Source organism: Eulemur rufifrons, chromosome 27, assembly GCF_041146395.1.
Source record: "Eulemur rufifrons isolate Redbay chromosome 27, OSU_ERuf_1, whole genome shotgun sequence".
NCBI classification, from domain to species: domain Eukaryota; kingdom Metazoa; phylum Chordata; class Mammalia; order Primates; family Lemuridae; genus Eulemur; species Eulemur rufifrons.
In genome coordinates, this window is record NC_091009.1 from 27,857,782 (window position 1) to 27,885,355 (window position 27,574).

Consider the following 27,574-nt stretch of genomic DNA (forward strand, 5'->3'; position numbering starts at 1 on the left):
CCTGAAAGGAAAATCAGATGAGTGTCTCTGTGCCTTGGAATAGACATTATCTTAATTGCATCTGTAGCATGTGTTTTCCTCCTGTGGGCTCTCAAGGCATTTAATAGGCTGGGAACAAGACAAGAGTTTTTAGGAATGGAGATAAATGTACCTTACACAAGACCCTGAGATTAAAATTTTGCCTTTATCTTATTTAGCCATAGCCTAAATCCTTCCCTGAGGGCTCTTGAGGAAGTTCCAGGATGGAAACTGTTGCAAAGTCCAGCAGGAAGTAAAACATTGGAGAAAGGAGCACTGCAGAGGGAGCCCCTGCCACCATAAGTCTAAAAATGAAAACCCGTGGAGACTCATAAAGGCAAGGAACCAGATTTACGACATCCTTTGCTTGGTGTACTCTCTTCTCTTATAATAAAATTTTAATCAATTATTTTTTGAACACTTACTGTATGTCATGCATTTTCACATATGCTTTTATTTAATTTTTTCTAACAACCTCATTTTAAAGATAAGGAAACCAAGGGTCAGAGAGTGTTTTATTATCTATCCTTCAATGGTTGAGCCCCTGATCACAGAGTAAGAACTGAGGACAGGTAAAAGCCTTAGTAGTGTTCCTGAACAATTAAAATGCACATAAGGGCACATAACTTTCAGTATGTATTTCGGTCTGCTAATATATACGATAACATATATGTGAGCTATACATGGCAGCTGAGAGTTGTGTTAAAGATCACAGACTCTGTAGAGAGACTTCCTGAGCTTGAGCCTGGTTCCATCATTACTGGCTGTGTGACCTTAGACAAATTCCTTTACCTCTCTGAGCCTCCTGCCTATTACATTTAAGCACTTAGAGCAGTATGTGGCATAAAGTGGGAACTCAGTCAGTGTCAGACGCTTGCCCTGGCACGTGTGCTTTAGCCAGGGTACCCCTACTGAGGGCTCACTCTGTGTCAAGCGCTGGGCTGGGTGACACACAGAAAGCACTCATGCTGAGCATGGTCTCGTGGAATCCTCACAACTTCCTGCGAGGAAATCATCCTTCCTTTTCTATAGTGGAGGAATCTGAGGTTTTCACACATCCCTGATGTCACAAAATCGTCTGTTAAATGGCAGAGCTGGAATTCAAACCTTGCTTTTTCCGCTTTCAAAGCTGGGCTCAGTAACGCGTGCAGAAGTTGATGGTGTTCCTGGGCAGGGCTCCTCTCCGAAGAGCCCAAGGCATGAACTGCTCCTCCTACTTACAGGTACAGAGACACATGCACAGGTGTGCGCGCACACACACACACACACACACACACGCACACACTCCCCTACACAGGCAGGATTCAGGTGAGAAACTTCCCTGGTGCCTGCGCCCTCTGCTGACTGGTGCTGTGACAATTTCTGGCCTGAAAGGCACTTTTCTGGAATAGAATTGTTGATGGTTTTGGAAATGATTCAAACTAATTGAATTCTTTTTTTTTTTTTTTTTTTTTTTGAGACAGAGTCTCACTCTGTTGCCTGGGCTAGAGTGCCATGGTGTCAGCCTAGCTCACAGCAACCTCAAACTCCTGGGCTCAAGCAATCCTCCTGCCTCAGCCTCCCGAGTAGCTGGGACTACAGGCATGCGCCACCATGCCCGGCTAATTTTTTCTATATAGATTTTTAGTTGTCCATATAATTTCTTTCTATTTTTAGTAGAGATGGGGTCTCGCTCTTGCTCAGGCTGGTCTTGAACTCCTGACCTCGAGCAATCCACCCGCCTCGGCCTCCCAGAGTGCTAGGATTACAGGCGTGAGCCACCGCGCCCGGCCCAAACTAATTGAATTCTTGTCATGGTGAGATGCTAGAGACTTTGAATCCTTCTTATCTAATGTGGCATGCAAACGAGAGGCTTTGACAGGCCAAAGCAGATCGAGACACAGGAAAAGTAAGCATTCAGTGCCAGGTGCTCTCGTTTAGCAATAAACAAATGATTTGATCACTTTAAACTTTTATTTTTTCATAATTCAATGTGAGGGGGGCTAGCAGAGTGCAGGGGGGCATTTTTGCACCTGTCAGCAATGCAGTCATGATCCTTGCTAAGAGGCTCCTTGAAGGCAGAATAGAAAATGTTTGCAAAGATTATGCAACGGGAAGGTGTCTCATCACGCAGCTCCTCACCTCCACACGCCGCACTGCGCACACTCTTCTTACGATAAAAAGGCCTCAAATTTTTCACTATGCAGGAAATTCTTCTCCTTTCTCTCTATCCCCTCTCTCCCTTCTTCCCCCAACCCCAGCTTTCTTTTCCAGGAAGAAATTCTAGAATGTTAGACCCTAGAGATCATCCAGTACAGTGCACAGTTAAGAATACATGCTCCAAAGTCAGGCAAACCTGGGTTTGGGTCCCGGCTACAGCACTGTATGCAAGTTCCTTAAACCCCCTGTGCCTCAGTTGCCTCCGTTACCTCGTGTGTAAAACAGGCTTAAAAATAATACCTACCTGATAGGGTTGGAAAGACATTGGAATGAGCTGGATGCCTATAAGTCCCTTAGCTCAGAGCCTGGCACATAGTTTATGTCCCTAACATGTTCCTTGTTGTTATCACCTAACCCAACCTCTTCATTTTATAGACAAGGAAACTAGAATCAGAGAGAAGTGATTTATCTGCAGCCATATGGCCAGTGAGTGGCAGGGCCAAAACTAGGTCGAGGCATCCAATCTCAGCCCTCTTTCTGCTGTACGCACACAGTATGGTGGATCTTCCCTTATTTATTAATTTCAAACTGAAAGACGTTGGGACATTTTCCAGTTGCCAGAGCCAGGGCACCCTGGAGAGCATCCCGGAGGACATCCCGGAGGGCACCCTGGAGGGCATCCATCCTGGAGGACATCCTGGAGGGCCTGCGCCCTCTGATCAGGAGCCAGCTCATGTCTTACAGTAACACACTCTGTCCCGGGAGCTCTCAACCCCTGATAAAGCTGATTTCCACAGAGCACTGAGCAACTGTCCTCTCATTATTAATTTACCTTCTAGAAGCTGAAGCTCCAGAAAGGAGAGGTTGATTTAGGTAGTGTCGCCGCCAACAGCTTTCCAATGTTCTGGAAACAGACAAAACCTCCAATCCACATTCCTGAGGGTCTCTCTCTCCCAAAAGACCCTCTCCCATTGCTGAGAGACTAGATCATTGCCTATATTATGCCTCATTTTTGCCTACAAAAATGTGGTGGTATCTTACCCCAAATGTTCCTCCCTGTCCCTTTTCTCACCGGACACACACACACACTCTGGCACGCACATGCCCAGGGGCTTTTGTTCCCTACAAAGTGTTCTCATTGTCCACAGCAGTATTCAATTCCGGCTGGGAGGAGCCAGCAATCAGCAGTCAGTTTTGGTTGCTGGTGTTTCTGGAGAAAACAGATCCCATTTGCTCTAACAAACGTCCCACGCTCCTGCTCCTAACCCTTGTCAAACTTTCCAAAATCCAGCCAGACCCTGGGGCTCCTTGCGGGCGGTCCCCGCCGTGTCAGCCCACTCAGTGGCCAGGCAGCCCACAGCTGCACGGGCCAATCAGCGTTTTTTCAAGCCTAGGTCAGCCAACCCCTCTACTCTTAGTGTGGGGAAGGTCTGGAAGATGGAAACGGAGGCAGAGGTTAGGGTTATGCTCATGCTCATTTCAACAGTTCACTTTGGGAGGCTGAGGCAGAAGGATTGCTTGAGGGCAAGGAGTTTGAGACCAGGGCAATAGCGAGACCCCATCTCTAAAAAAAAAAAAACAAAAATTAGTCGGGCGTGGTGGCATGCACCTGTAGTCCCAGCTACTCAGGAGGCCGAGGCACGAGGATCGCTCGAGCCCAGGAGTTTGAGGTTGCTGTGAGCTATGATGACACCACTGCACTCCAGCCTGGGTGACAGCATGAGACACTATCTCAAAAAAAAAAACCCAGTTCAGTGATAGTGATGCTATAAATCTGTAGCAGAAAGATGGCTGCACTAGAAATTCGGCAGCCTGGGTCCTAACCCTAGCTCTGCCACTAAACGAACCACATGGTCTTGGGTCGGTCACTTTGCTCCTCTGTCCCTCAGTTCTCCCATCTGCTATATAAGTGGATTTACCTTGAGGACCTATAATAAGCTTTTCAGCGCAGTTTTTATAGTGACGATCTTCAGTCCCTAGTACATGTTATAGTTGTTAAAGTACTTCCACATACAGGCACACCTCAGAGATAGTGTGGCTTTGATTCCAGACCAGCACAATAAAGTGAATATTGCAATAGAGCAAGCCAAAGTTTTTGGTTTCGCAGTGCATATGAAAGCTATGTTCACAATATGCTGTAGTTTATTAAGTGTGCCATAGAATTATGTCTAAAAACACAATGTACATACCCTCATTAAAAATATTTTATTGCTTAAGCATGCTAGCATTCATCTGACCCTTCAGTGAGTCATACTCTTGTTGCTGATGGAGGGTCCTGTCTCGATGTTGGTGGCTGCTGACTGATCAGGGTGGTGGCTGCTGAAGGTTGGGGTGGCTGTGGCAATTTCTTAAAATAAGACAACAATGAAACTTGCCATATAGATCGACTCTTCCTTTCATGAAGATTTCTCTGTAGCCTGCGATGCTGTTTGATAGTATTTCACCCACAGAAGAACTACTTTCAAAATAAGAGTGGGTGCTCTCAAACCCTGCTGCTGCTTTATCGACTAGGTTTGTGTAACAGTCTGAATCCTTTGTTGTCACTTCAACAATGTTCACAGTATCTTCACCAGGAGTAGATTCCATTTTAAGAAACCACTTTCTTTGCTCATCCATAAGAAGCAACTCCTCATCCGTTCACATTTATCATGAGTTGCAGCAATTTAATCACATCTTCAGGCTCTGCTTCTAATTCTAGTTCTCTTTCTATTTCCACCACATCTACAGTTACTTCTTCTACTGAAGTCTTGAACCCCTCAAAGTCATCCATGAGGGTTGGAATCAGCTTTTTTCAGACTCCTGTTAACATTGATATTTTGACCTTCTCCCATGAATCATGAATGTTCTTAATGGTGTCTAAAATGGTGAATCCTTTCCAGAAGGTCTTTGAGTCACTTTTCACAGATCCATCAGAGGAATCACTATCTATGGCAGCTATACCCTTATGAAATGTATTTCTTAAACAATAAGACCCAAAAGTCAAAATTACTCCTTGATCTGTGGGCTTCAGATCGGATGTTGTGTTAGCAGGCATGAAAACATTAACCTCCTTCTACATCTCCCTCAGAGCTCTGGGGTGACCAGGTGCATTGTCAATGAGCAATAATATTTGGAAAGGAATCTTTTCTTCTGAGCACTAGGTCTTAACAGTGGGCTTAAAATACTCAGTAAACCATGCCATAAACAGATGTGCTGTCATCCACACTCGCTTTGTTGTTCCACTGATTGAGCACAGGCAGAGTAGATTTAGCATAATTCTTAAGAGCCCAAGGATTTTCAGAATGATAAATGAGCATCAGCTTCAACTTAAAGTCGCCAGCTGCATTAGCCCCTAACCAGAGAGTCAGCCTGTCCTTTGAAGCTTTGAAGCCAGGTATGACTTCTCTCTCTAGTTATGAAAGTCCTAGAAGGCATTTGCTTGCAATAGAAGGCTGTTTCATCTACACTGAAGAATCTGTTCTTTGGTGTGGCCACCTTCATCAATGATCTTAACTAGATATTCCGGATAACTTGTTGCAGCTTCTACATGAGCTCTTGCTGTTTCATCTTGCACTTTTATGTTATGGGGATGGCTTCTTTCCTTAACCCCATGAACCAATCTCTGATAGCTTCCAGCTTTTTATTTATATCTTCCTCACCTCTCTCAGCCTTCACAGAACTGAAGAGAGTTAGAGCCTTGCTCTGGATTGGGCTTTGGCTTAAGGGGATGTTGTGGCTGGTTTGATCTTCTATCGAGACCACTACAACTTTCAGCAATAGGCTGTTTTTGCTTTCTTATCATTCGTGTGTTCACTGAAGTAGCATTTTTAATCCTTCAAGAACTTTTCCTTTACATTCACAACTTGGCTAACTGGCACAAGAGGCCTAGCTTTTGGCCTGTCTCAGCCTTTGACATGCCTTCCTCACTAAGCTCACCATTTCTGGGTTTTGGTTTAAAGTGAGAGGTATGTGACTCTTCCTTTCACTTAAGCACTTAGGGGCCATTATAAGGCTATTAATTAGCCTAATTCCACAACTCTTGTTTCTCAGGCAATAGGAAGGCCAGAGGAGAAGGAGAGGGATGGGTGAATGGCTGGTCAGTGGAGCAGTCGGACACACAAAACAATGCCCGAAAACAATGATAGTAGTCACACGGAAGATCATCGATCACAGATCACCACAATAAATATAATAATAATGAAAAGTTTGAAATATTGTCAGAATTACCAAATGTGTTGCAGAGACAAGAAGTGAGCACATGCTGTTGGGAAAAGGGCGCCAATAGACTGGCTTGGCACGGAGTTGCCATCAACCTTCAATTTGTAAAAAAAAAACATGCAGTATCCGCCAAGCACAATAAAGCAGAGTGCAATAAAATGAAGCCTGCCCGTACCTTATTTTGTATATTTAATCCTCTGGTGACAGGTAGGGTATTCGTCACATGACAAAACTGAGGTACCTGCTGGCTAGGAAATTATGGGCAAACCATGGCAGAGCCTAGTGCTAAAAAAAATTATCTCAACTTCTACCCACTTCTGACTCATGCTGCCCTTCTGGGGGTAGACCTCTCCCTCTAGCGAAAGGTCAAGAGGCAGTCTCCCAGCAAATGGGTAAATACTAAAGAGGCTTTGTTGCCTTGGGGTCAGAAATTAAAGGTCTAGGTTATTCCTCAAGTCTTTTTGATGTCTTTTTCACATTTTTGGACCCAAGGGAAGGTTTGCCTTAGCTCCACACTCCAAGTTTGCTTGCTTCTTGACCTTCAGAGGTCTAAGGCAGAGCCCACAGCAGTTAAGAGATTTGCCAGAACACTAGCTGGTCAGGGCAGAGCTAATGTAAACCCAGGCCACCCACTTCCTACTTCAGAGCTAGTGCCCTCTGGATGCATTGGCACGTGTGACAGTGGTGGTGGCCTCTGCTGCCCTGGCTCAGAGGGTCCAATTACTTGAGTCAGGGTCAGGAAGGGTTTTCTTTCCTGTCACCCCTCCATCCCCACCCAAGGCACCCTCTGCTTAAGAGGCAGATGCTCACAGAGATGAGTTGATGGTGAGTGGGCTTCTCATGCTAGAATAACTAAGGCCTGAGCCCCACCCCTGTCCTTAGTCCCACTTGGCAGACTGAAGATCCCATGGTCCCCGGGCACTGTTAAGGGATGAACTGTGTCCCCCAAAATCCATATGCTGCAGTCCTATCCCCTAGGACCTCAGAATGTGACTGTATTTGGAGATAGGGCCTTTAAAGAGGTATTAGGATTAAATGAGGTCATTAGGGTAGGCCCTACTCCAACATGGCTGATATCATTATGAGCAGAGAAAGTTTGGACACAGAGGGACGAGCAATGTGAAGACACTGAGAGAATGTGGCCATCTACAAGCCAAGGAGAGAGGCCTCAGAAGAACCAACCCTGCCAACAACTTGATCTTGGACTTCCAGACTCTAGAATCATGAGAAAATGAATTTTTGTTGTTTAAGCCACCCAGCGTGTGGTGCTTTGCTACGGCAGCCCCAGCACGCTAATATGGGCACCTGTTCCAGGCCCTGCCCCTGCCTTGACCCTCCATGGCCGCCTGTGTTCTCCTCCACACACACACACACGCACACACACACACACACGCACACACACACACACGCACACACACACACACACACACGCACACACACACACACACACGTGCCCCCCCCACACACACACAGTCCCAGATTCATCAAGTCCTTGTGATCAGGAGAGGTGACTCCACAAATCCAACAGCCAAATGTCCCCGTTTCGGGGCCTTTGGGAGTGCTGGTTTCTGCTCTGACATCCTCCTTTGCGGAGGGTAAGCTGCCTTCAGGCACCTGAGGGAACGAGGAGGGAACGGGACGTACTGAGCAAACGGACCGATGACTGTTTTGAGTTAAAATCCTGCCACACGTGATAATTCAGCTTCCACCCCTCCGGAGTCTTCAGCCGGACCACTCGTGGTGACAGTTCAGTAGGGTGGCTCCTGGTGTCCAGGGACACGCCGCTCTCTCGATTAACATGGGGTTTCTTGGGCAAGGGTAGGCTGCCAAGCCCCCGGGAGAAGCTGAGCCTTGGTCGACCCTCTCGTGCTCAGAGGTGTGGGGAACCCCAAGTTCTTACCCCAGATGCACACTCCCCTTGCAGCAGGGGAAGAGATGGCGGGGTGGAGGGGGAACGCCCTGTCCCACGCGCTGTGTTTACTCTGGGCCAGGCTAATGACTCCAGGGCCTTATCATTGGCCCTCAGGCGGGGCTGGGCAGGGCAGGTCTGCGAGTCGGGCAGAGCCAGTCCCACTGCGCTGGGGGAGAGAAGGAAGAAGAGGGGAGGAAGAAGCTGCTGGCCGGACCCACAATGAAAACGCTCCTTTTGTTGCTGGTGCTCCTGGACCTGGGACAGGCCCACGGATCACTTCACAGGTGAGGCCACGTCTCCGGCATTGTGTTCAGCTGGAACAGTCCCCTGGCCCCCAGCTGAGGGCTGCCCTGGGAGAGGAAAGCTGGCGGGGAAAAGAAGAGGAGAAGAGACCGAGGGCTTGCCTGAACCCCTGGAAGAGGTTTACCGTGTGGACGCCTGTGTACGGCCTTAATCTCCAGCCCCGACAAGGCATCCCCCTGCCTCCGCCTGAAACGGAGGTGCCGTGCCGGCTCAAGCCCCCGGGAGCTTCTCATGTTGCCAAAGGGCAGGAGCTGGCAGCTGTGCTTCGTAGCTCAAAGCTCCCAAGTTCTTCCCCAGGGGACTGCCCATCGCTGACCCCAGGAGTGTTTCTGTCCCTCTAAAGCAGCCCTTCAAGGGGTTCATGTAAAACTGCAGACTGCCCTACATCTCCCTTCTTCCTAGAGATCTCAAGGAGCCTGTCTCCAGGGGGGAGGGCCATGCCCACCCTAAGATTCTAAGAGTGCACAGGGCAGAGATGAGGCTGGGGGGGGTGGCAGAGGCTGCCGATTCCGGTCATACCCCAGCATGCTGCCTTGCGGGTCCCCTCCTGTGCCACCTCTAGTTAACCCCTGAAGACATGGGACAGCAGGAGGGGAGGGGAAACGAGGGAGGCACAAGTGCACCTGCTCCTCACGTGGGTTTTGTCTTCAGGGTGCCCCTCAGGAGGCATCCATCCCTCCGGAAGAAGCTGCGGGCTCGGAGCCAGCTCTCTGAGTTCTGGAAATCCCAGAATTTGGACATGATCCAGTACACCGAGTCCTGCTCAATGGACCAGAGTGCCAAGGAGCCCCTCGTCAACTACTTGGATGTGAGGCATCCCGGGGAGGGGGCTGCGGAGGTGGGGAGGGAGGAAGGCTCAGCCTCAGGGCATGGCCAAGGCCACTTCAGCAGCCTTGAGGCCGTGGCAGATTTCTTCGCTTGGATGACCCACGTGGACTGATCCCTTGGGTCCCTGTGGACTGGGCTAAGCAGGCCCCAACATGCCCCAAGGTGTAGAGCTCTCTGCCAGAGGGAAGCACGGAGGGTGCCAAGCATCCCGCAGGGAAGGCCCTGCTTCTGCTCTGGAGGGGCAGCTTGCTAGCCGTGTGCCCTGAGGCAAGATGCTTAACCTCTCCCAGCCCCAGCCCCCTGATCTGCAGAACGGAGGTGTTGCTTCCTCCTCTGCCTTGCTGACAAAGAATCAGGATAATGCAAGTAAAATGAAACGAAGAAGCCAGGGGGCTTGATTTGATTTCCTCCCTCCCGGTCCTGCCTCTTCTCCTTTTACCTTTTATGTCCCACCTTGCCACTTCCTAGGCTCTGTGAGCTCTAGTCTGTACCAGCCCAGGCTCTGGCCCTCTGGGGAGCACCCTTGTCCCTCCCGCCACCCACTCCCTCCTTCCCTCTCTCCTTTCCTTGTAGATGGAATACTTTGGAACCATCTCCATCGGCTCCCCACCACAGAACTTCACTGTCATCTTCGACACCGGCTCCTCCAATCTCTGGGTCCCCTCCGTGTACTGCACCAGCCCGGCCTGCAGTAAGTAGGGCCAGAAGGCCCAGCAGGGGATGGCCCCAGCAGGGCCTTGTACTCCGGGGTGCGGGGGGCTGGGGTTCCCGAAACTGGCCCTCCCGGCTGCACCAGCTTCCCCTCTCCATGTCTGAGTCTGCCCTGGAACAGCTTACAGCAGAAATAGGGCCAGGCCAAGGAGAGAACTGAAATCTGGCTGCTATCCAAGAGAGCAACTTCCATAGTGATCAGAATTAACAGGGTGAAACTCAGCCACTGAAAAGAGAAATCTTTGACATGATGACTCACTTCCTTCAGAACACCCTAAGGAATGTGGAGAAGTTCCATTGGATTGGCTATTCCTGGGCAGGTGGGGGGGGTCGGGTTCTAGGGCAGACTGTCCACTTGCTTCAAGGAGACTTGGTGGCCTATCTCCCAGGGCACCAGAGGAGGGGCTGGTGGGGTGCGATGGCTCAGGTGGGTCCATTTGGCCAGAGATAATTCAGGGGTTTCAGCCAGGATTGGAAAAATAAGAACTAAAAAAAGATGTCTTGGTTGATACAGGACAAGTTCCAGAGACACTCTGTCTCAGGAAACCCCAAGGCTTGATGTCCACGGATTGGGCGAAGAGTTGGGAGTAATTTCCTGGGGTGGCAATGGTTTATCCCCGAGTTTCTTTTGCAAGCCAAGCTCTGACCCACACTGGGTGGCAGAGATTGTGGCTGGCGCCTGATAAATGGTACTTATCTCGGTGTGGCTCATGAGATCATTGTGGACAATTGGGTTTGCCCAGGGACAACTGTTTGGTTTCCAATTAGGCCACACCTGTGGCTAGAGGGAAATGGAGCTGCTCCCCGGGGAGGGCCATGGCTGGCCTTTCTAGGGGCCCCCACTCAGTGTTCAGAGCTGAGGGAAGAGACCCTGCAGCTCTGCAGCTGGGGGCGTCAGGGCCAGGATGCAGGGGGAGCCAATGGCCTAGGCAAGAGCAGCACCCTTGTTTTCCAGAGACACATGCCAAGTTCTACCCTTCCCAGTCCGACACCTACAGCCAGCAGGGGCAACATTTCTCCATTCAGTATGGAACCGGGAGCTTGTCCGGGATCATTGGAGCAGACCAAGTCTCTGTGAGTCCAATTTCTTCATCATTTCTTTCTTGGCCAGAAACTTAGAAGACAGAACATTGATCTTAGGTTTAAAATCTGCCTCAGGAATAGGTGGAAACAGGGGGTGGGGGAAAGTTTCTGGGAGAAAGAGGGAGCAACACTCCCCGCCTGTGATAGCAGCAGTGGGTCAGTCTGCTCAGCGTGCTGGGCCCTAGAAGAGCAGGTTGAAGGTGACTTCTGCACAAAGCAGCGCCCAGTGCACGAAGCCTGGTGGCTGAAGCACCAGTCCCCAGGCCTCCATCTTGAAGGATGAAGAAGTCCAAGCCAGGGGGCAAGGTGGGGGCTCAGTTACTAATATAAGGGGGCCAAGTATGAAATGGGAGTCCAATCACAGAGACCAGGCAGGATCCCAGATGTCAAAACAAAGGCCAAAATCAGTGCTGAGCTCATGAGCTACTCCTTAGACTCCCTCTGACCAAAGGTCCTATGGGTCCAAGAACCATAGCATCAGACAAATGTGGGAACAGAGAACCAGAAGAGTCCTGGCCCTGCCTGGGCACTTCATGCAGGTTTATAGGCAGCAATATATGCCTAGGCCTTGGGCGAAATAGAGGTGACCTACTCCTGGTGAGCGCTGGTCCAGTTCTGGGGTATTCCCAAGGCCAGTAAGGGCCAGCCTTCATCAACATCTCTTCTAAGTGGGTGGCAGTAGGACATATTATTAAGTGAAAAAATGCCAGAAGCAGAAAAATATCATCTATGTAAAAATATCAATCATATAAAATATACAGATAAAATAATACACTGTATTTTTTATTGGAATTATGTGCGTATATATACACACATTATATATATTGCATAATACATATACACATTATATATATTACACATATGTAAAAGTACAAGTAACTATTTAGATGCCTACATCCCAAACTGACAATCATAGTAACCTCTGAGAAGCAGGGAAGGGACTGCAATTGGCATGGAAAGGGGCATAAGTCTTTAGCTTGTCACTTAGCTGTTGGCTCACCTGGCTGGTGTGGGGCAGCAGTCGCAACCACAGCAACGCCAGCTTCAGTTGTTTCCTCCTTCAGTTTTTCTGGCTCCAGGGCCAGGTGCACGTTTACCTCTGTGACAAAGTGTCAGCTTATGCTGCAGGACACCCCGTCGTCGAGGCTGGAGGCTTGGGTACAGTGAGAGAACAATGTGGGGTCCAGTCCACCTTCAACCTCGCAGGTTACAAATGGCCCTTTTCTCCCATTTGATGTCTATCTTCTTTTTCTGCTTCCCAAACTGTAGACTTTCAAGCAATAAATAAACAACAGGAAAAGAAACAAACCATAAACAATAGCAAATCAAACTCAAAGAAAGCAAAAGGAAAGAAATAATAAGGAGAAAACTGGGATATCAGTGAGATAGAAAAGTCATACAATAGAGAAAATTAACAAAGCCAAGAATTGACTCTTTGCAAAGAGTAACAAAATTGGTTAACCTCTAACATGACTAATTAAGAAAAAAGAAAGAAAATATAACTTAACCATATTAGAAATGAAAAAGAAGACATTACTAAAGATATCAAGAATAATTTTATATTGACAAATTTTATAACTTTTTAAAAATCAACAAATGCCTTGAGAAATACACATACCAAAAATGGCACAAGAACAAAAAAATAGAAAATATGAATACTGCAATGTCTATTTTAAAGATTGACTCTGTTATTAAAAATCTTTCTACAGAGAAAACTCCAGACCCAGGTAGCCTCACTGGTAAATTCTTCTATACATTTTTTTAAAAAATTAATATAAATCTTATACAAACTCTTCCAGATAATTGATAAAGAAAAAATATTTTATAGCTCATTTTGTGAAGCCAGCATAACTTTAATAACAAAACTTGAAAATGACATCATAAGGAATTAAAATTACAGACTAATCTCTCATGAATGTAGATGCAGAAGTTCTAAGTGAAAAACTAGCAAATAAAATCTTGTGATATATAAAAGGATAACACATTCCAACCAAGAGTCATTTCTTTCTAGGAATTTATCATGTAGGAGAATAAAAGGAGAAAAATCATATGATCATCTCTACTGAGAAAATTCAACATCTATTCATGACTTAAAAAAAAACAGGCCGGGCGCGGTGGCTCACGCCTGTAATCCTAGCACTCTGGGAGGCCGAGGTGGGCGGATCGTTTGAGCTCAGGAGTTCGAGACCAGCCTGAGCAAGAGCGAGACCCCATCTCTACTAAAAATAGAAAGAAATTATATGGACAGCTAAAAATATATATAGAAAAAATTAGCCGGGCATGGTGGTGCATGCCTGTAGTCCCAGCTACTCGGGAGGCTGAGACAGGAGGATCGCTTGAGCTCAGGAGTTTGAGGTTGCTGTGAGCTAGGCTGACGCCATGGCACTCACTCTAGCCTGGGCAACAAAGCGAGACTCTGTCTCAAATAAATAAATAAATAAATAAAAAATAAAAAAAAGAATATCTAAAAGGAAGACCACAGCAAACTTTATACTTAATGATGAATTGTTGAGAGACTTCTCATTCAATGAGACAAGGGTGCTCACTCTCACCACTTCCATTCAACATTGTATTGAAGATCCTAGCCAGTGCAATAAGGCAAGCAAAAAGAAATTAAAGGCATTAAGATTGAAAAGGGAAAAATAACACTATCATTAACATACAATAAGATTCTGTATGTATAAAATCCAAAAAGAATCAAGAAAGAATATTAGGATTAATAAGTAAATTTAGCAAAGTTGCTGGATATAAGGTCAACATTTAAAAAATCATTTGAATTTCTACATATAGGTTGAGTATCCCTTATCCGAAATGCTTGGGAACAGAAGTATTTCAGGTTGGAATTTTTTTAGATTTTGGAATATTTGCATTATACTTATTGGTTGAGCATTCCAAATCTGAAAATCTGAAATCTGAAACACTCCTATGAACATTTCCTTTGAGCATCATGTTGGCACTCAAAAAGCTTTGGGTTGCGGAGCATTTCAGATTTCAGATTTTCAGATTTGGGATGATCAACCTGTAGCAGGAAAAACAAATGGAAAATAGATTTTTAATGACTATTTTTAATACCATCAAAACATCAGTGACTTTGAAGTAAATTTAACAAAAAATGTGTAATACCTCTACTCCAAAAACTGCAAAACGTTATTGAATGAAATTAAAGAAGACCTACATAAATTGAAAGACAAACAATGCTCATAGAGTGAACAACTCAATTTTATAAAAAAATCAAATTTTTTCAAATTGATCTATACATCCAATGTTACCCCAATCAAAGCAACAGCAATCTTTTCTAGAAATTAACAAGCTGATTCTAACATTTATATGGATATGTAATGCACTAAGATAATCTTGTTGAAGACAAACACTGCCAAATATTAAGACTTGTTATAAAGCTATGGTATTTTAGACAGTGTGTGGTATTGGCACAGGATTTTAAAAATAGACAAATGGAACAGAATGGAAAATTCAGAAACTGCCCACACAGTCACCTGACTTATGTTGAACATGATACTGCAGTATGTGGAGGAAATGATGATGTATTTATTAAATAGTATTAGGTCATTTAGATATCCATATAGAAAAAAAAGAATCTTGATTCCTACCTTATATGTTATCAAACTTCAGATAGTTTGTAGATCCCAGTGTGAAAAGTAAGCAATAAAGCTTTTTGAAGAAAACATGGGAAAAATCTTCATGTCCTCAGGATAGGCAAAATTTTCTGAAAGAAGTTACAAAACCTACTAATAATAAAGGGAAATATTTTATGAATTTGACTACATTAAAATGCATATCTTCTATTCATCAAAAGACACCGTAAAGAAAATAAAGAGTCCACCCATAGTCTGGGAGAAGATTTTTGCAACACCAACAAAGGACTTGATTCCAAATATACAAAGAACTCCTACCAATCAACAAGGAAAATGCAAACAACTCACTTCATAAAAGAGGATATCCAAATGTCCAATTTCATTAGTTAACAGGAAATAAAAATTAAAACCACAATGTAACCCTCTGCATATCCACTAGAAGGTTAAAATGGAAAAGATAGGCAATACCTAGTGTTGGTGAGGATATGGAGCAATTATAATTCTCAAAATATTGGTAGTGGAAACATTGATTTGTACCATCACTTTGGAAAAATCTTTGGCAGTTTACTCGAGCAGAACACTCATATACCCTATGATCTAGCAATTTTCCTCCCAGGCATTTACATATCCAACAGAAATACATACATGTGTTCAACAAAAGCCATGTACAAGCAGCACTATTTGTAATAGTGAAATAAAGGACACAACTCAAATATCCATCAAAGGTAGAATAAATAATGGTGAAATGTTCACATCGTGGAATACTAAAAAGAATAAACAAATTACAACAGCATGTAATAAGCACCATGTTGAGTGACAGAAGCTAGATACAAAAGAGTTCATACCAGATGATTCCATTTATGTAAAGTTCAAAAATAGGCAAAAGCAATGCATGCTATTAGAAGTCAGGAGACACGTTACTCTTGAGTCGGGGTATAAGATTGGCAGGGTGCATGAAGGGGCTTCTGGGTTGGAATATTCTGTTTCTTAGAAATATAGCAAAAATCTTTGTGCCCATTTACTCAAGGAAAGTTGAGAAGGAGAAGAATTAGGCTCTGGTCAGAGGAAAATCCAGGAACCCGAGACCCTTTGCCAGCAATTCCCTGTGCAATTCTCCTGTGGGCTTTCTCCTGCCAGGTGGAAGGACTGACCGTGGCTGGCCAGCAGTTTGGAGAAAGTGTCACCGAGCCAGGCAACACCTTTGTGGATGCAGAGTTTGATGGAATTCTGGGCCTGGGATACCCCTCCTTGGCCGTGGGAGGGGTGACCCCAGTGTTTGACAACATGATGGCTCAGAATGTGGTGGATCTACCGATGTTTTCTGTCTACATGAGCAGGTGAGGCCTGTCACACCTGCCAGGGCAAGGTCACTTATGACTACAGGGAGACAACATGGTGCACTAGACTTAGCAGCCAAAAGACCTGGCGTGGATCTCTTGGTTGGCCTATTACCAGCTGTGTGATCTTGGGCAAAACACTTAACCTCTCTGAATATTGAGGAAATGGGATTTGCTTCATAAAGTAGTTGTGAAAAGCACTTTGCAAACTCTACCACAGTGGGTTTAATTTAAGAAATCTCTGGGATTGGCTATTCATTTATGCTGTCAGTAAATACCAAGCTCCTATTATAATATATGCTGAGCATGATGCTGGACGCTGGGGACAAAAGGAAAGAAGAAAGACAGTCCCTTCAGTGGGTGAGGGAGGCGGGGTAGGGAAGAGAAGCAGAAAAAAATTAAGAATTAAGCTGACAATAAAATAATTGCATGTAAATTAGGTGGATAAACAAAATGTGGTATATTCATACAATGGAATATTATTCAGCCTTAAAAAGGAAGGGAATTCTGACACACTACAATATAGATGAAACTTGAGAACATTATGCTACGTAAAATAAGCCAGTCACAAAAGGACAAATACTATATGATTCCACTTATATGGGGTACCTAGGGGAGTGAAATTCCCAGACAGAAAGCAGAATGATGATGGCAGAGCCCGGGGTTGGGAGGTCAGTGGGCAGTTCCTGTTTAACAGGTTTAGAGATTCGGTTCTGCAAAGTGAAAAAGCGTTGAAGACTGGCTGCACAGACAGTGTGAATGTCCCCGACACTACTGAGCTGTAGCCTCAAAAATGGGTGAGATAGTAAATCATGTCATGCATATTTTAACACAGTTCATAGGCTCATCCGCCTCTAGGCACTCTTGCCTGGGGTCCCGGGAGGGTCGTCTTATCTTCCTCCTTACACAGGAAGATTTCTGACTTCTTTGACTCACTCACCCCCGTTTGGGCATAAGCCCGTTCCCCCGGGTCCCCTCCCCGTCTTTCCTCCGTCAAGCCGGCTTCCTCTCCAGCACCGCTGCCCTGGGGACCATGCCTGGGCAGAACTATGAGTAAGAGAGGCAAGGCAGGTCCTCTGGACACCTCTACTTCCCCTCTCAGAGCTTCCTGCACCCCCAGCCTGGGAGAAGCGGGCTGCGATGGGAACAGCAGGGGCTTTGCTGTCAGGCTGGCCCGGATTTAAATCCTGCCACTTACTTTGCTTCGTCTCGCTGAGGCTCAGTCTCCTCAATAGACACCAGGTGGGTGTTAAGTAAGTTCAGGTGGACAAAGATCCCAGCACAGGGCCTTGCACAGAGGCCAGCGACAAATGCTAGTTCCTTCCCCTGCTCCCTCTCTGAAACCACTTTCCTAAGACTCCTGTCTTAGTATCCTAAGATACTCAGTTCTCGCCTCACTTTCCTACCCTGTCTTGCAATGCCTTGATGTTTTCTAATTTTCTGATCCTTTTCCTCCTGAAAATGAACCCGTTTTATGTCCTATTTCTGCGGAATCCTGCTAGGTGCCAGAACAGAATCTGAGAAATCAATACGAATGAAAATAAGTGAATATCTAAGCTCTAGTAAGTCATGCTACATCCAAATTAACTTCTTTGCCTTAACACAAAGGAGTGAGTGACACAGAAACTCCAGGCACCACCCCACCATAGTGGGGAAGATATTTTGGGAAAAGCTGTCTTTTATTGGGGGAGGGCGTCAAGTCACACAGTGTACACACACCAGGGACAGCCCTGGCTTTGGTTCTAACCGACCAGACCTGTTGTCCTCATTTCCCACCTCCGTAACCTTTCCATCCAAGAAGCAAGAGGACATTCACAAATTGTTGAGTGGAGCCGTTTCTATCCTTGTGCCCAAAGGCCCAGACTAATCAGCCCGCAGCAGTGAGAAGTCCTGGTCTCAAAGCCCAGGCAGATGTTCCTGCCCGCCAGGTGCTCGGTATGAGCAACCAGACCAAGAACCAAAGGGTTCAAGCTGGGGCTCATCCCTAGGGGGTTCCCGTGGCCCTTCCTGAAAGACAACTTGCCTTTCTCTCCGTGTAGTGACCCAGAGGGTGGTGCCGGGAGCGAGCTGATTTTCGGAGGCTATGACCACTCCCATTTCTCTGGGAGCCTGAACTGGGTCCCGGTCACCAAGCAAGGCTACTGGCAGATTGCACTGGACAAGTGAGTATCCTCCACGACAAAGCACAGTGTGATGGATGAACTCGTAACAGACACAGCCCCAATCGAATCAACTGAATGAGACTGCTGGCCGCTAGGAGAGGATGCTGGGAGCTGGCTGCGTGGGGCGGGGGTCTGGAAGTGCTGGGCAAAGCTGCAGGAAGGGGCACCAGTAAGCAGGGCAGCGGGCACAGCTTCCTTCCTGTGCCTGCGGTGGGCCTTCAGGCCGGCAGACGGTAAACACCAACACGCAGCCGCTGCCCTTTGTTCTTCGACATGACCACACAAGGCCAGGGCTGAGTGACGCGGGGAAGGCAGAGGTGAATTGGACTCAGGTTTTTCCCTCACAAAGCTTACACAGAAGGTAAGACCCACACAACTTGCTATCATGTAAAGTGGAAGGTGGTCAGTGCTCCAAGAGAGGTGCCACCAAAGTGGCCCAGCAGATAGGGCCAGACAGAAGCCTCAAGTGTCTCAGGGAGGGGGTGGCTTTGCAACTGAGCCTTGAACCCTGTGCAGGATCTGGGCATGGAGCCACTGGGGAAGTGGGACTAGATGCTGCCACTTACCTAGTGCTGTGCTGGACGATGCAGGAACTCAGAGACGGGTAATTCAAGTTTCAATTCAGCTGAGATTGAGTTCCTGCCAGGTGCCAGGCATTAGGAACGCAGAAGTAAAAAAAAGCCTCAATGGTTCCTGTCTAAGGAGGGTTTTTCAAACTGTAGAGATTTACCTATTTGTGGATCATGACAGCGTTTTAGATCATGACCTACATTTTTTAATGAAATGGAATACAATAGAAAATACCAGCATGCACTTCAGCTGTGTGTAGGTGTGTGTGTGCACTGGTTCAAGAAGTAACTGTATCTCTTACTAAAGATACCAGTCCAAAAAATCGGGGACCACTCATGTGATGGGAAACGTGTTCCATGTACTAAAGAACCCAACAGAGAGCAGGAGTTGCCTGGGATCAGAGGGGTGGGCTGACCGTGACCCTTTGTCCTCAGCGTCCAGGTGGGAGGCTCTGTGATGTTCTGCCCCGAGGGCTGCCAGGCCATTGTGGACACAGGGACCTCCCTCATCACTGGCCCTTCTGACAAGATCAAGGAGCTACAAAAGGCCATTGGGGCAGCACCCGTGGATGGAGAAGTGAGTGCCTGCCTGCGGGGGGAGGCGGGGACAGGAGAGCCAGGCCTGCTCTTGGGACATGGAGAGCCTCTAAATGGAGCCTTCGTGTTGTGTCTTAGTACGCCGTGGAGTGTGCCAACCTCAACGTCATGCCAGATGTCACCTTCACCATCAATGGAGTCCCCTACACCCTCAGCCCAACTGCCTACACCATGCTGGTAAGAACTGTTTCCTTATTCTGCAAGTCCCAGGGCTTCCCCATGTGCCTGCAGCTTCCCCTTTCCAAACAGTCGCCTGCACTTACGCTTCGCCCTCCCCAAGCCCCCTCCCACCACGTCCTGCTCTGACGTGGCAGTCCCTCTGGAAGGGGCACAGCTTCCTGTGGTGGAAAGACCACTGGGCTAGTTCAAGTTTCAAGTTCTGCCATGAATCAGCAGTGAGCTTCAGGCAAGCCATTTAAGGAGGCCTTCTGACATTGCCACGTAGGACTTCTCAACTGACAAAGTTAAATCCCCTCAGCCACCAAGTCAGACTGGAGATGTTACTGTCCCATTTTGCAGATGAGGATATAGAGACTCAGAGAGATAAATCAATGGTTCAAGATGTGAGCTGTTTAAGGAGGGGTAGAGGATAATTTGAATGTTTCTTCTAATATTCAGATTAACTTTCCTCCTCAAGCAAGAAAATGTCTTTTGTTGCAGTAATTTCTCAAGTTTGTAGGGAGAGGTAAAACGGGGACTCACGTGCATTTTGGACACGTATGAGCACTTTACGCCACACTTGGCCTGGGTTTCCAATACTGCAGTTCTTTGGCAGCACACTTGAATGTGCTGATTTTACCAAGGGCCCCCAAAGTGTCGGGGTGACTGTGCCAGAATAGAGGCACGAAAGTGCAGACTGAGGGCTTTGGCCTTGTCCCCCATGACTTGATCTCCATTAACTCCTTCCCAAAGCCACCAAACAGAAACAGACACTCCGAAGAAAAACAAATGTTTGCTTTAAAGCACAGCTTCATGGTAGGCCCCTACGCCTCCTGCCCTGTGCACACCACTCTGAGGACCAGCGGGACGTGCAGATGGAGCCCTGGTCATCAGTCTGCACAGCCAACCTCCCCAGCACCCCACACTCTCCCACCTTCTCTCACCCGAGTCCCCGCTCATGCCCACGCCCTTCCCCGTGCCCAACATGGTGCCCTGCGTGGTCCTTTCCTGCCAACAATTTCAATCAGAGCCACCCCAGTCCATCAAGGATGACAACTTTTTATTCCCTTCCTCTCGAGAAGGCTCCTTAGGTCCTCTGCGAATTTTCCCACACCTTCATCAGCAGCCTCAAAGTTCAAATAGTTGTGGGAAAGACCACACCTGCCTGGTAGAGCACAGGTCTTTGCCAAACTAAAAATTAAGGTTGGGGGAGGTTACACTCTTCTCATGGAGCAAGGGATGCCTACCTGCCTTTTATCTAAAAGGGATTACCCAAAGATTTCCTTCCAGAACATCAACAAGAAAACAGCCATGGCTAGCCACTTATAGAGCAGTTTCTCTCCCTTAAAAAAATTAAAACAAACTCTGCTAGAAACTAAAGAAACCAGAATTTAAACCAAGGTCTTCTAGCACCAAATCTTTTGTTCTTCCAGCCAGCAAACAATAAGGTTCCAGTTTTCCCAATACTAAAATGGTGGGGGAGGGGTGGGAGTGTGTAACACATGAATAGTTCTGCCCCAGCCCACAGGAATGAACTTGTGCAAACAAACGCTTTATTGAGAAATCTGGGGTATGGGGCTTTGAAGTGGGAGGAAGAACCCACCAACCAAAATGGTGGAACCCACCAGCTGTCCAAGGCCATTCAATGCGGCCACCACCACCACACAGGACAGCCTCCAGGCAGCACTACTTCCTTCTTCCCCTGTATGTCATTTACATGCTTGTTCTCAACCCCAGGACTTCGTGGATGGGATGCAGTTCTGCAGCAGTGGCTTTGAAGGACTTGATATCCAGCCTCCAAGTGGGCCCCTCTGGATCCTGGGGGATGTCTTCATTCGACAGTTTTATTCGGTCTTTGACCGCGGGAATAACCGTGTGGGCCTGGCCCCAGCAATCCCCTAAGTAGGGGCCTTGTGTCTGTGCCTGCCTGCCTGACACCCCTTGGGCCTGTTAGGTTGGAGCATTCTTTACACCTGTCAAAAAGTTGTTTTCCACAGAATGCTGTTGTTCCCAGAGTTACAACTTGAATCAGGACCAAACAGAGCATGAGAACACGCCCTGACACATACATGCACAGCCTCACACACACTCCACATGTACATAACACCCCCACCACCATAATCATAGAAGAATTAAGTTGTATGTTCATATTTGTAATTGCTTTGATAACTTTTTATTATGGAAATCCCCAAACATGCACAAGCAGAGGTCTTAGTGCAATAAATCCCTATGCAACTCCACCCAGCTTTGACAACCTACCCACACGTGGCCAGGCGTGTTTTGTCTACACTGCTGCCTGCTCCTCTCTCCAGCTCCGCATACTGCACCTGGATTATTTTGAAGCAAATTCCAAGTATCACATCATTTTGTCCCCAAATACTTCAAACATCCTTAAATATGCAGTCAATACTCAAATGTCTCCCATAGTTTCATAAATGTTTGGCTGGCTTTTTTTTTTTTTACAGTTGGCTTGTTTGTATCAGGATGTAAACAAGGTCCATAAATTGCATTGATGTGAAATGTCTCTTAAGTCTTTTCATCTGTAGAGTTTACCACGTCTGGAATTTTCCTGGTTGAAATCCAGAGGTATCATTTAACGTGGTTCTCGGAGCCCAGCTTCCCCATAAAATGGTAGTTAGATCTAGAGGTCTCGTTTTGTGATAAAAATGCCACGCAGATGGTGCTGCATACTTCCTGCTGCGTCCGTCCAGAGGCGGTTGATGCCTGGCGCCTCTCAGTGCTAATGCTAACACCAGTGAATGGGTTTGGAACCGTCAGCCTTAACCACCTTGCCAAAGGTCCCTTTAGTGTTTTATCTAATGGTTTCAGCTGCCACCGATGGTCATGGCTGAGATGCACACTAGCATTAGGGGTTGCAGAACAGGGGGTTTTCTAATTCTGGTATTCCTTCTGTATTTGTCAGCTGGAATTCTGTAAAACATAACCTTTTCTCATCAACTACTTGCTCGGGAAAGACGATAACCACGTGGGGTTTTATTTCCCTTTCTTTACCAGTTTTCAGAATGAGTTGGTGTTAGAGTAAATGCCAATGGATTTTAAACACGTGTCATCTGTTTCAACTTACTGGAGTTTTTTTAATGCTCATGTCACCCCGTCTTTAGCCAGTGAGTGACCTTCGAGTTAGCTCCCGTGAACTTTTCCAGCCCATCTTGCCCTCTTCCAGCCCCATGTGCGGCACCAGCCGTTGTCCCAGAAGTCCTGGCTTCTTGCAGTGCGCCCATATTTTGTTATAACCAAAAATATTTCATAGTACGCAGGGGATGAGGAGAGAGAGCACGAGGTGGAGGAGTGAGGGGAGAGAGAGAGAGAAGGATTGAGAGAATGTTCTTTCCACCTTTAAGACCCCGGGGCCCGTCCTGCGGTGTCTGACATGGAGAGTTCCGGTCTGAGACTCATCCTCATTCTGATGCCACCAGAGACAATTCATTTTTCTCTTCCTCCCTTTAGCTTTTGCTTCTTTCAAAATGGAAATATCTTCAGTTTTTTTCTTAGTATAAAACATAAGATTTCTCCATAGTTCTCCCCCCTCAGAGAAAAGCACCGTTATCATTTCGATGTCATTTGATACAGACATCTTTGTTTGCACATATCAACAAGTAGAGATGGCTATTGGTAAGGAAAACTTTCTCCTTTTACAAAAAAGGGATCTTACTCTACATTTTCCTCTCCAAGCTGCTTTTCCCATCTGACGGTAGATTTCCCCGTCAGTGCAAATATTCCTCTAACGTCTACAAGGTGTCCATTTATTTATCAAATCCTCTCTCAATGCACATTAGGTGCATTTGGGGTTTAATTCAATCCAACACAGTAAATATTTATTTTATGTCAGGCGCTAAGCGAAGCACTCTAAGATTCTAAGATAACTGGGACAGACGCTGGCTGTCACATTTTGGTAGCAGGGGTCATAAGAAACACAGCAGGCTGAAGGTCAGATAGCCTGGATTTACATCTGTGCTCTGCCCCTCATCAACCTGGTGACCTTGGTAATGACTTCGAGGCTCTGAGACCCTCACCTCACAGAGCTGCCGGGAGAATCTGTGAGCTTACCTTGGTGGAAGCACTTGGCTCAGAATGTTCTGGCTTCCCTTCCCCTTTGGGTGTCGTGCTCAGAGTAGGTCACAGCTACACACGTACATCATGCACACATACCTTTTTTTTGTTTTGTTTTTACTTTTATTTTTGCCTTTTTAACCAAATTATTGCGTTCAGAATTAATTCAGAGCAATCTCATCCAAACAAGCTATCCAAGCAGCATAGTAGAACAATTAACAACATTGGCTCCAGAGTCAGGCTTGGACTTGACTCCTACAACCGGCCGTGGGACTCTGCACCTCAGTTTGCTCATCTGTCAAGTGGGCATGATAATAGCAGCTACAGTTGACCCTTGAACAACATGGGTTTGAGCTGTGCAGGTCCATGCATATGTGGATTTTTTTTTTTTCAACCAAAGGTGGATTGAAAACAGTATTTGTGGGATGTAAAACCCGCATATATTGAGGGCTGACTTGTCCTATATGTGGGCTCTGCAGGGCCGACTGCAGGACGTGAGCATGCTCAGATTTTGAGATGTGTGGGGGTCCTGGAACCAATCTGCGTGTACCAAGGAACGACTATACTTCACCGGGTTATGGTGAGGATGCAATGACATATTGCACCTGTGTAAACACGTAACTAGCTCATCTGCCTGTGCTCATCAGGGAACAGACCTCACTCAGCATAGGTGAATCTCATAAAAGGCAGAAATCCCTAGAGTAAAAAGGCTTCATGACTCCTCCTCTAAGACAGAGCACCCCCAGAGCCATGGAGGAGCCCATCGTTAGATAGCACGGCCTCAGGCTTCTCCTGACGGGTCACTCCAGTGCAGGGGCTGCCCCTGGTGTGTTGCATGTGCCGGTCTGGTGCTGCACACGGTTTCCAGGGCTCTCCAGGGCCTCAGTTTGACCCCTGTCCTCCCTGGACATCTGGTTTCCCCTGCACCACCCTGACCATCTGCAGTTTCTCATTTGCATACCTTGCTCCCAGAATTCCTTCTCCTCTGTTCAGCAGAGGAGCACGCCCACCGTTCCCCAAAGTGGCCCCTTTCCAATGAGTGTTAAGGTTACAGTGAAGAGGCGGTAGACACAGAGCTGTGAAATCTCAGTCAGCGGACCACTGTGAAGACGCTCACCTGCAACTGAGAGCCCTTCCTGTGCACTCTCTCTCCTGCCAACCCGGGCGTTCAGCGTTTCTTCTCCCACCCCCAAGTCACTGCTCCTTATATGGAACCTGACCACGCCCCCCACGAACCTGACCACGCCCCCCACTTACCGCACACCTGCACGTGTTCCTACCCTCCGCACCCTTCAAGCTCCAGTTCAAATTCCTTCTTTCCACGAGGCCCCCTAACTAGATTTAATCTCATCCTCCTCTAAACCCCCACAACCTCTTAGCTGTGTTTCTTATACCATGATTTGCTCCAAATCTTATTCCCAATGATAAAATGCAACTATCAATTTTTGTGTCCCCCTAAGGGTCTGCCATACTCAGATAACTGAGTGAAAGCCTGCAGGAGGGCAGGAAGGAAGAAATTCAAGGAATGCAGCAAGGGCGAGGCTGGTTGTCATTCTCCCTCACAGCCTGTGTCGGAGGAAGAAAAGGGAAGTTGTTGGTTTTTGATCCATGTGGATGGAGGAAGTGGGACCAGAGCCTGAGGGTGGCTGGCGACTTGGCTTTCAAAGGTGGTAGGGATAGTTCTGCAAATGGCCCCTGAAAGTACCTGTTTCAGTCCTGGGTTCAGACGCTGTAAGGACTAGCCGCGGCCAGTTCCCTTCCCCTACGCCAAAGCACCCTCAGCAGTGACAGGCCCAGGAGAACTTTCCCATGTTCTCTGAAGGAGGCTCGAATGTGCCTCTCCACCTCCATGGGCTCTCCCTCTCTTTCTTCCATTCTCTCTCTCTCTCTCTCACACACACACACAATGTTCATTTTAAAACCTACTTTCAGAAAAAAGTGAAAGAATATGGGGAACAAAATTCTAAAAGGACACAGTTTAAGAACACGTCAGCTGTCACAACTCAGTGTTTGTCCTAAGCATGGATTGATGCACACTTTCCCAAGTAACCAAAATAGAACATTGTGGGTAAACGTGCTCTAGAATTTTTCCATGTATGGTGTCCAATATTACACTTCATGGAAATCTTTGTGTCCTCCCCCCAGGCATGTTTGAGAATGGAAACAAGAAAATGAACTTAAACTTTAGTTCTACCAAAAACTCTTTAGCAAGGCTCGTGCCTATCACTGAGCAGGGCTAAGAGTGAGATTCAAGGACATTCACTCTGCCCTTGAGGAATGTGTAGTCTAATTGACCAGATTAGACATGGACGGTAGCAATAAAGCAGCATCAGAGACTTAGGACAAAGAGGAAGAACTTTTTGACCACTAGGATTATTAAACAGAGGAATGGGCCGCCAAGGAGGCCAAACCCCAGCTCAGAAGGACTGTGGGCATAGAGGGATGCATCAAGGGCATTACACGCCTTTAAGGGCTCCCTTGAGATCTGATGATCCACTTAACTTGGGCACGTCTAAACTCATTTCATTCCCCTTTCATTTACCAACCACGGTTATTCAAGGCACGGCTCCAGGAAACTCAAAGAGATCCTGAAATTAGCCTCATGCTAACAGCATTTTATTATTTATTTATTTATTGGTTTGCTCTTCCTTTCCCAATTCATTAGATTGTTGATTTGTGATCCTTTGGACAGAGGCATTTAAGGCCATGAATTTTCCTCTTAGGACTGCCTTTGCGGAATCCCACAGATTTTGCTAACTTGTGTCCTCTTTGTCATTCGGTTCAAAGAATCTTTTGATTTCCATTTTAATTTCCTCCTTAGGAGGAAACTTATTTAGGAGTAACTTATTTAATCTCCATGACTTTGTGTACAATGGAGTGTTTCTGTTGGAATTGATTTCTAATTCTATTCCACTGTGGTCTGAAAAGATACATGGCATAATGTCTGGTTTTTTTTTTTTAATTTGTTGAGACATGCTTTGTGGCCTAGGATGTGATCAAACTTAGAGAATGTTCCACAAGCTGAATGTACATTCAGTAGTTTCAGGGTAGAATATTCTGTAAATGTCTGTTAGGCCCATTTTTCTAGAGTTCTGTTTAAGACCATTGTTTCTTTGTTTATTTTCTGCTTGAAGGACCTGTCCCACCTGTCAGTGGGATGTTGAAGTCCCCGGCTATTACAATGCTGTTGTTTATCATTTTGTTTAAGATCAAGTAGGATTTGCTTTCTGAATCTCTGGACTCACCTGTGTTAGGTGAATAAATATTTAGGATTGTCATGTCTTCTTGTTGAGTTGTTCCCTTCACCATTATATATAATGATCATCTTTGTCTTTCTTTACTATTGTTGATTTGAAGTCTATGTTATCTGCTATGAGATGGTTTTACACTGGTGGGTGTCTCTTGTGCTGATCTGTGTATAATGCAGTTCTGAGGACTTCCTGCAGGGCAGGTCTGGTCTTGACAAATTCTCTCACCATCTGCTTGTCCGAGAAAGTCTTTATTTCTCCCTCTTATAAGAAACTTAGTTTTACAGGGTACAAAAATTCTAGGCTGGCCATTATTCTGTTTGAGAAGACTGAGAATGGGGCCCCAGTCCCTTCTGGCTTGTAAGATCTCAGTTGGGATCTGCAGTTGGTCTGATGGGCTTTCCTTTGTAAGTTACCTCATGCTTTCACCTTACAATTCATAGAAGTTCCTCTTTTATGTTAATTTTGGCCAGTCTGATGACTATATGTCGTGGTGATTGCCACTTGATTCCTCAAGTATTCCCTCAAATAGATTTTCCAGCCTTTGTGTATTTTCTTCTTCACCCTCAGGGATGCCTATGTTCTTATGTTAGGCCTCTATACAGAATCCCATATTTCTTGTAGAGTTTTTTCATTCCTCTCATTTC

The 27,574-nt window shown here is 46.4% G+C and overlaps 1 protein-coding gene across 2 annotated transcripts; it reads left to right on the forward strand.

The window, feature by feature from the left end:
* The first annotated feature begins 8,386 nt into the window (after positions 1-8,386).
* CTSE (cathepsin E) lies at positions 8,387-22,378 on the forward strand. Of its 2 annotated transcripts, XM_069459573.1 has the most exons (9): positions 8,387-8,550; positions 9,221-9,377; positions 9,971-10,088; positions 11,064-11,182; positions 15,922-16,121; positions 18,161-18,283; positions 19,288-19,429; positions 19,528-19,626; positions 21,346-22,378. In XM_069459573.1, the coding sequence occupies exons 1-9, from the start codon at positions 8,486-8,488 to the stop codon at positions 21,508-21,510; spliced, it is 1,188 nt and encodes a 395-aa protein (XP_069315674.1). In that variant the 5' UTR covers positions 8,387-8,485; the 3' UTR covers positions 21,511-22,378. The 2 variants fall into 2 exon arrangements, with proteins under 2 accessions (XP_069315674.1, XP_069315675.1); XM_069459574.1 differs by lacking the exon at positions 19,288-19,429 and having other exon boundaries at positions 8,486-8,550; positions 21,346-21,514.
* Positions 22,379-27,574: the final 5,196 nt, after the last annotated feature.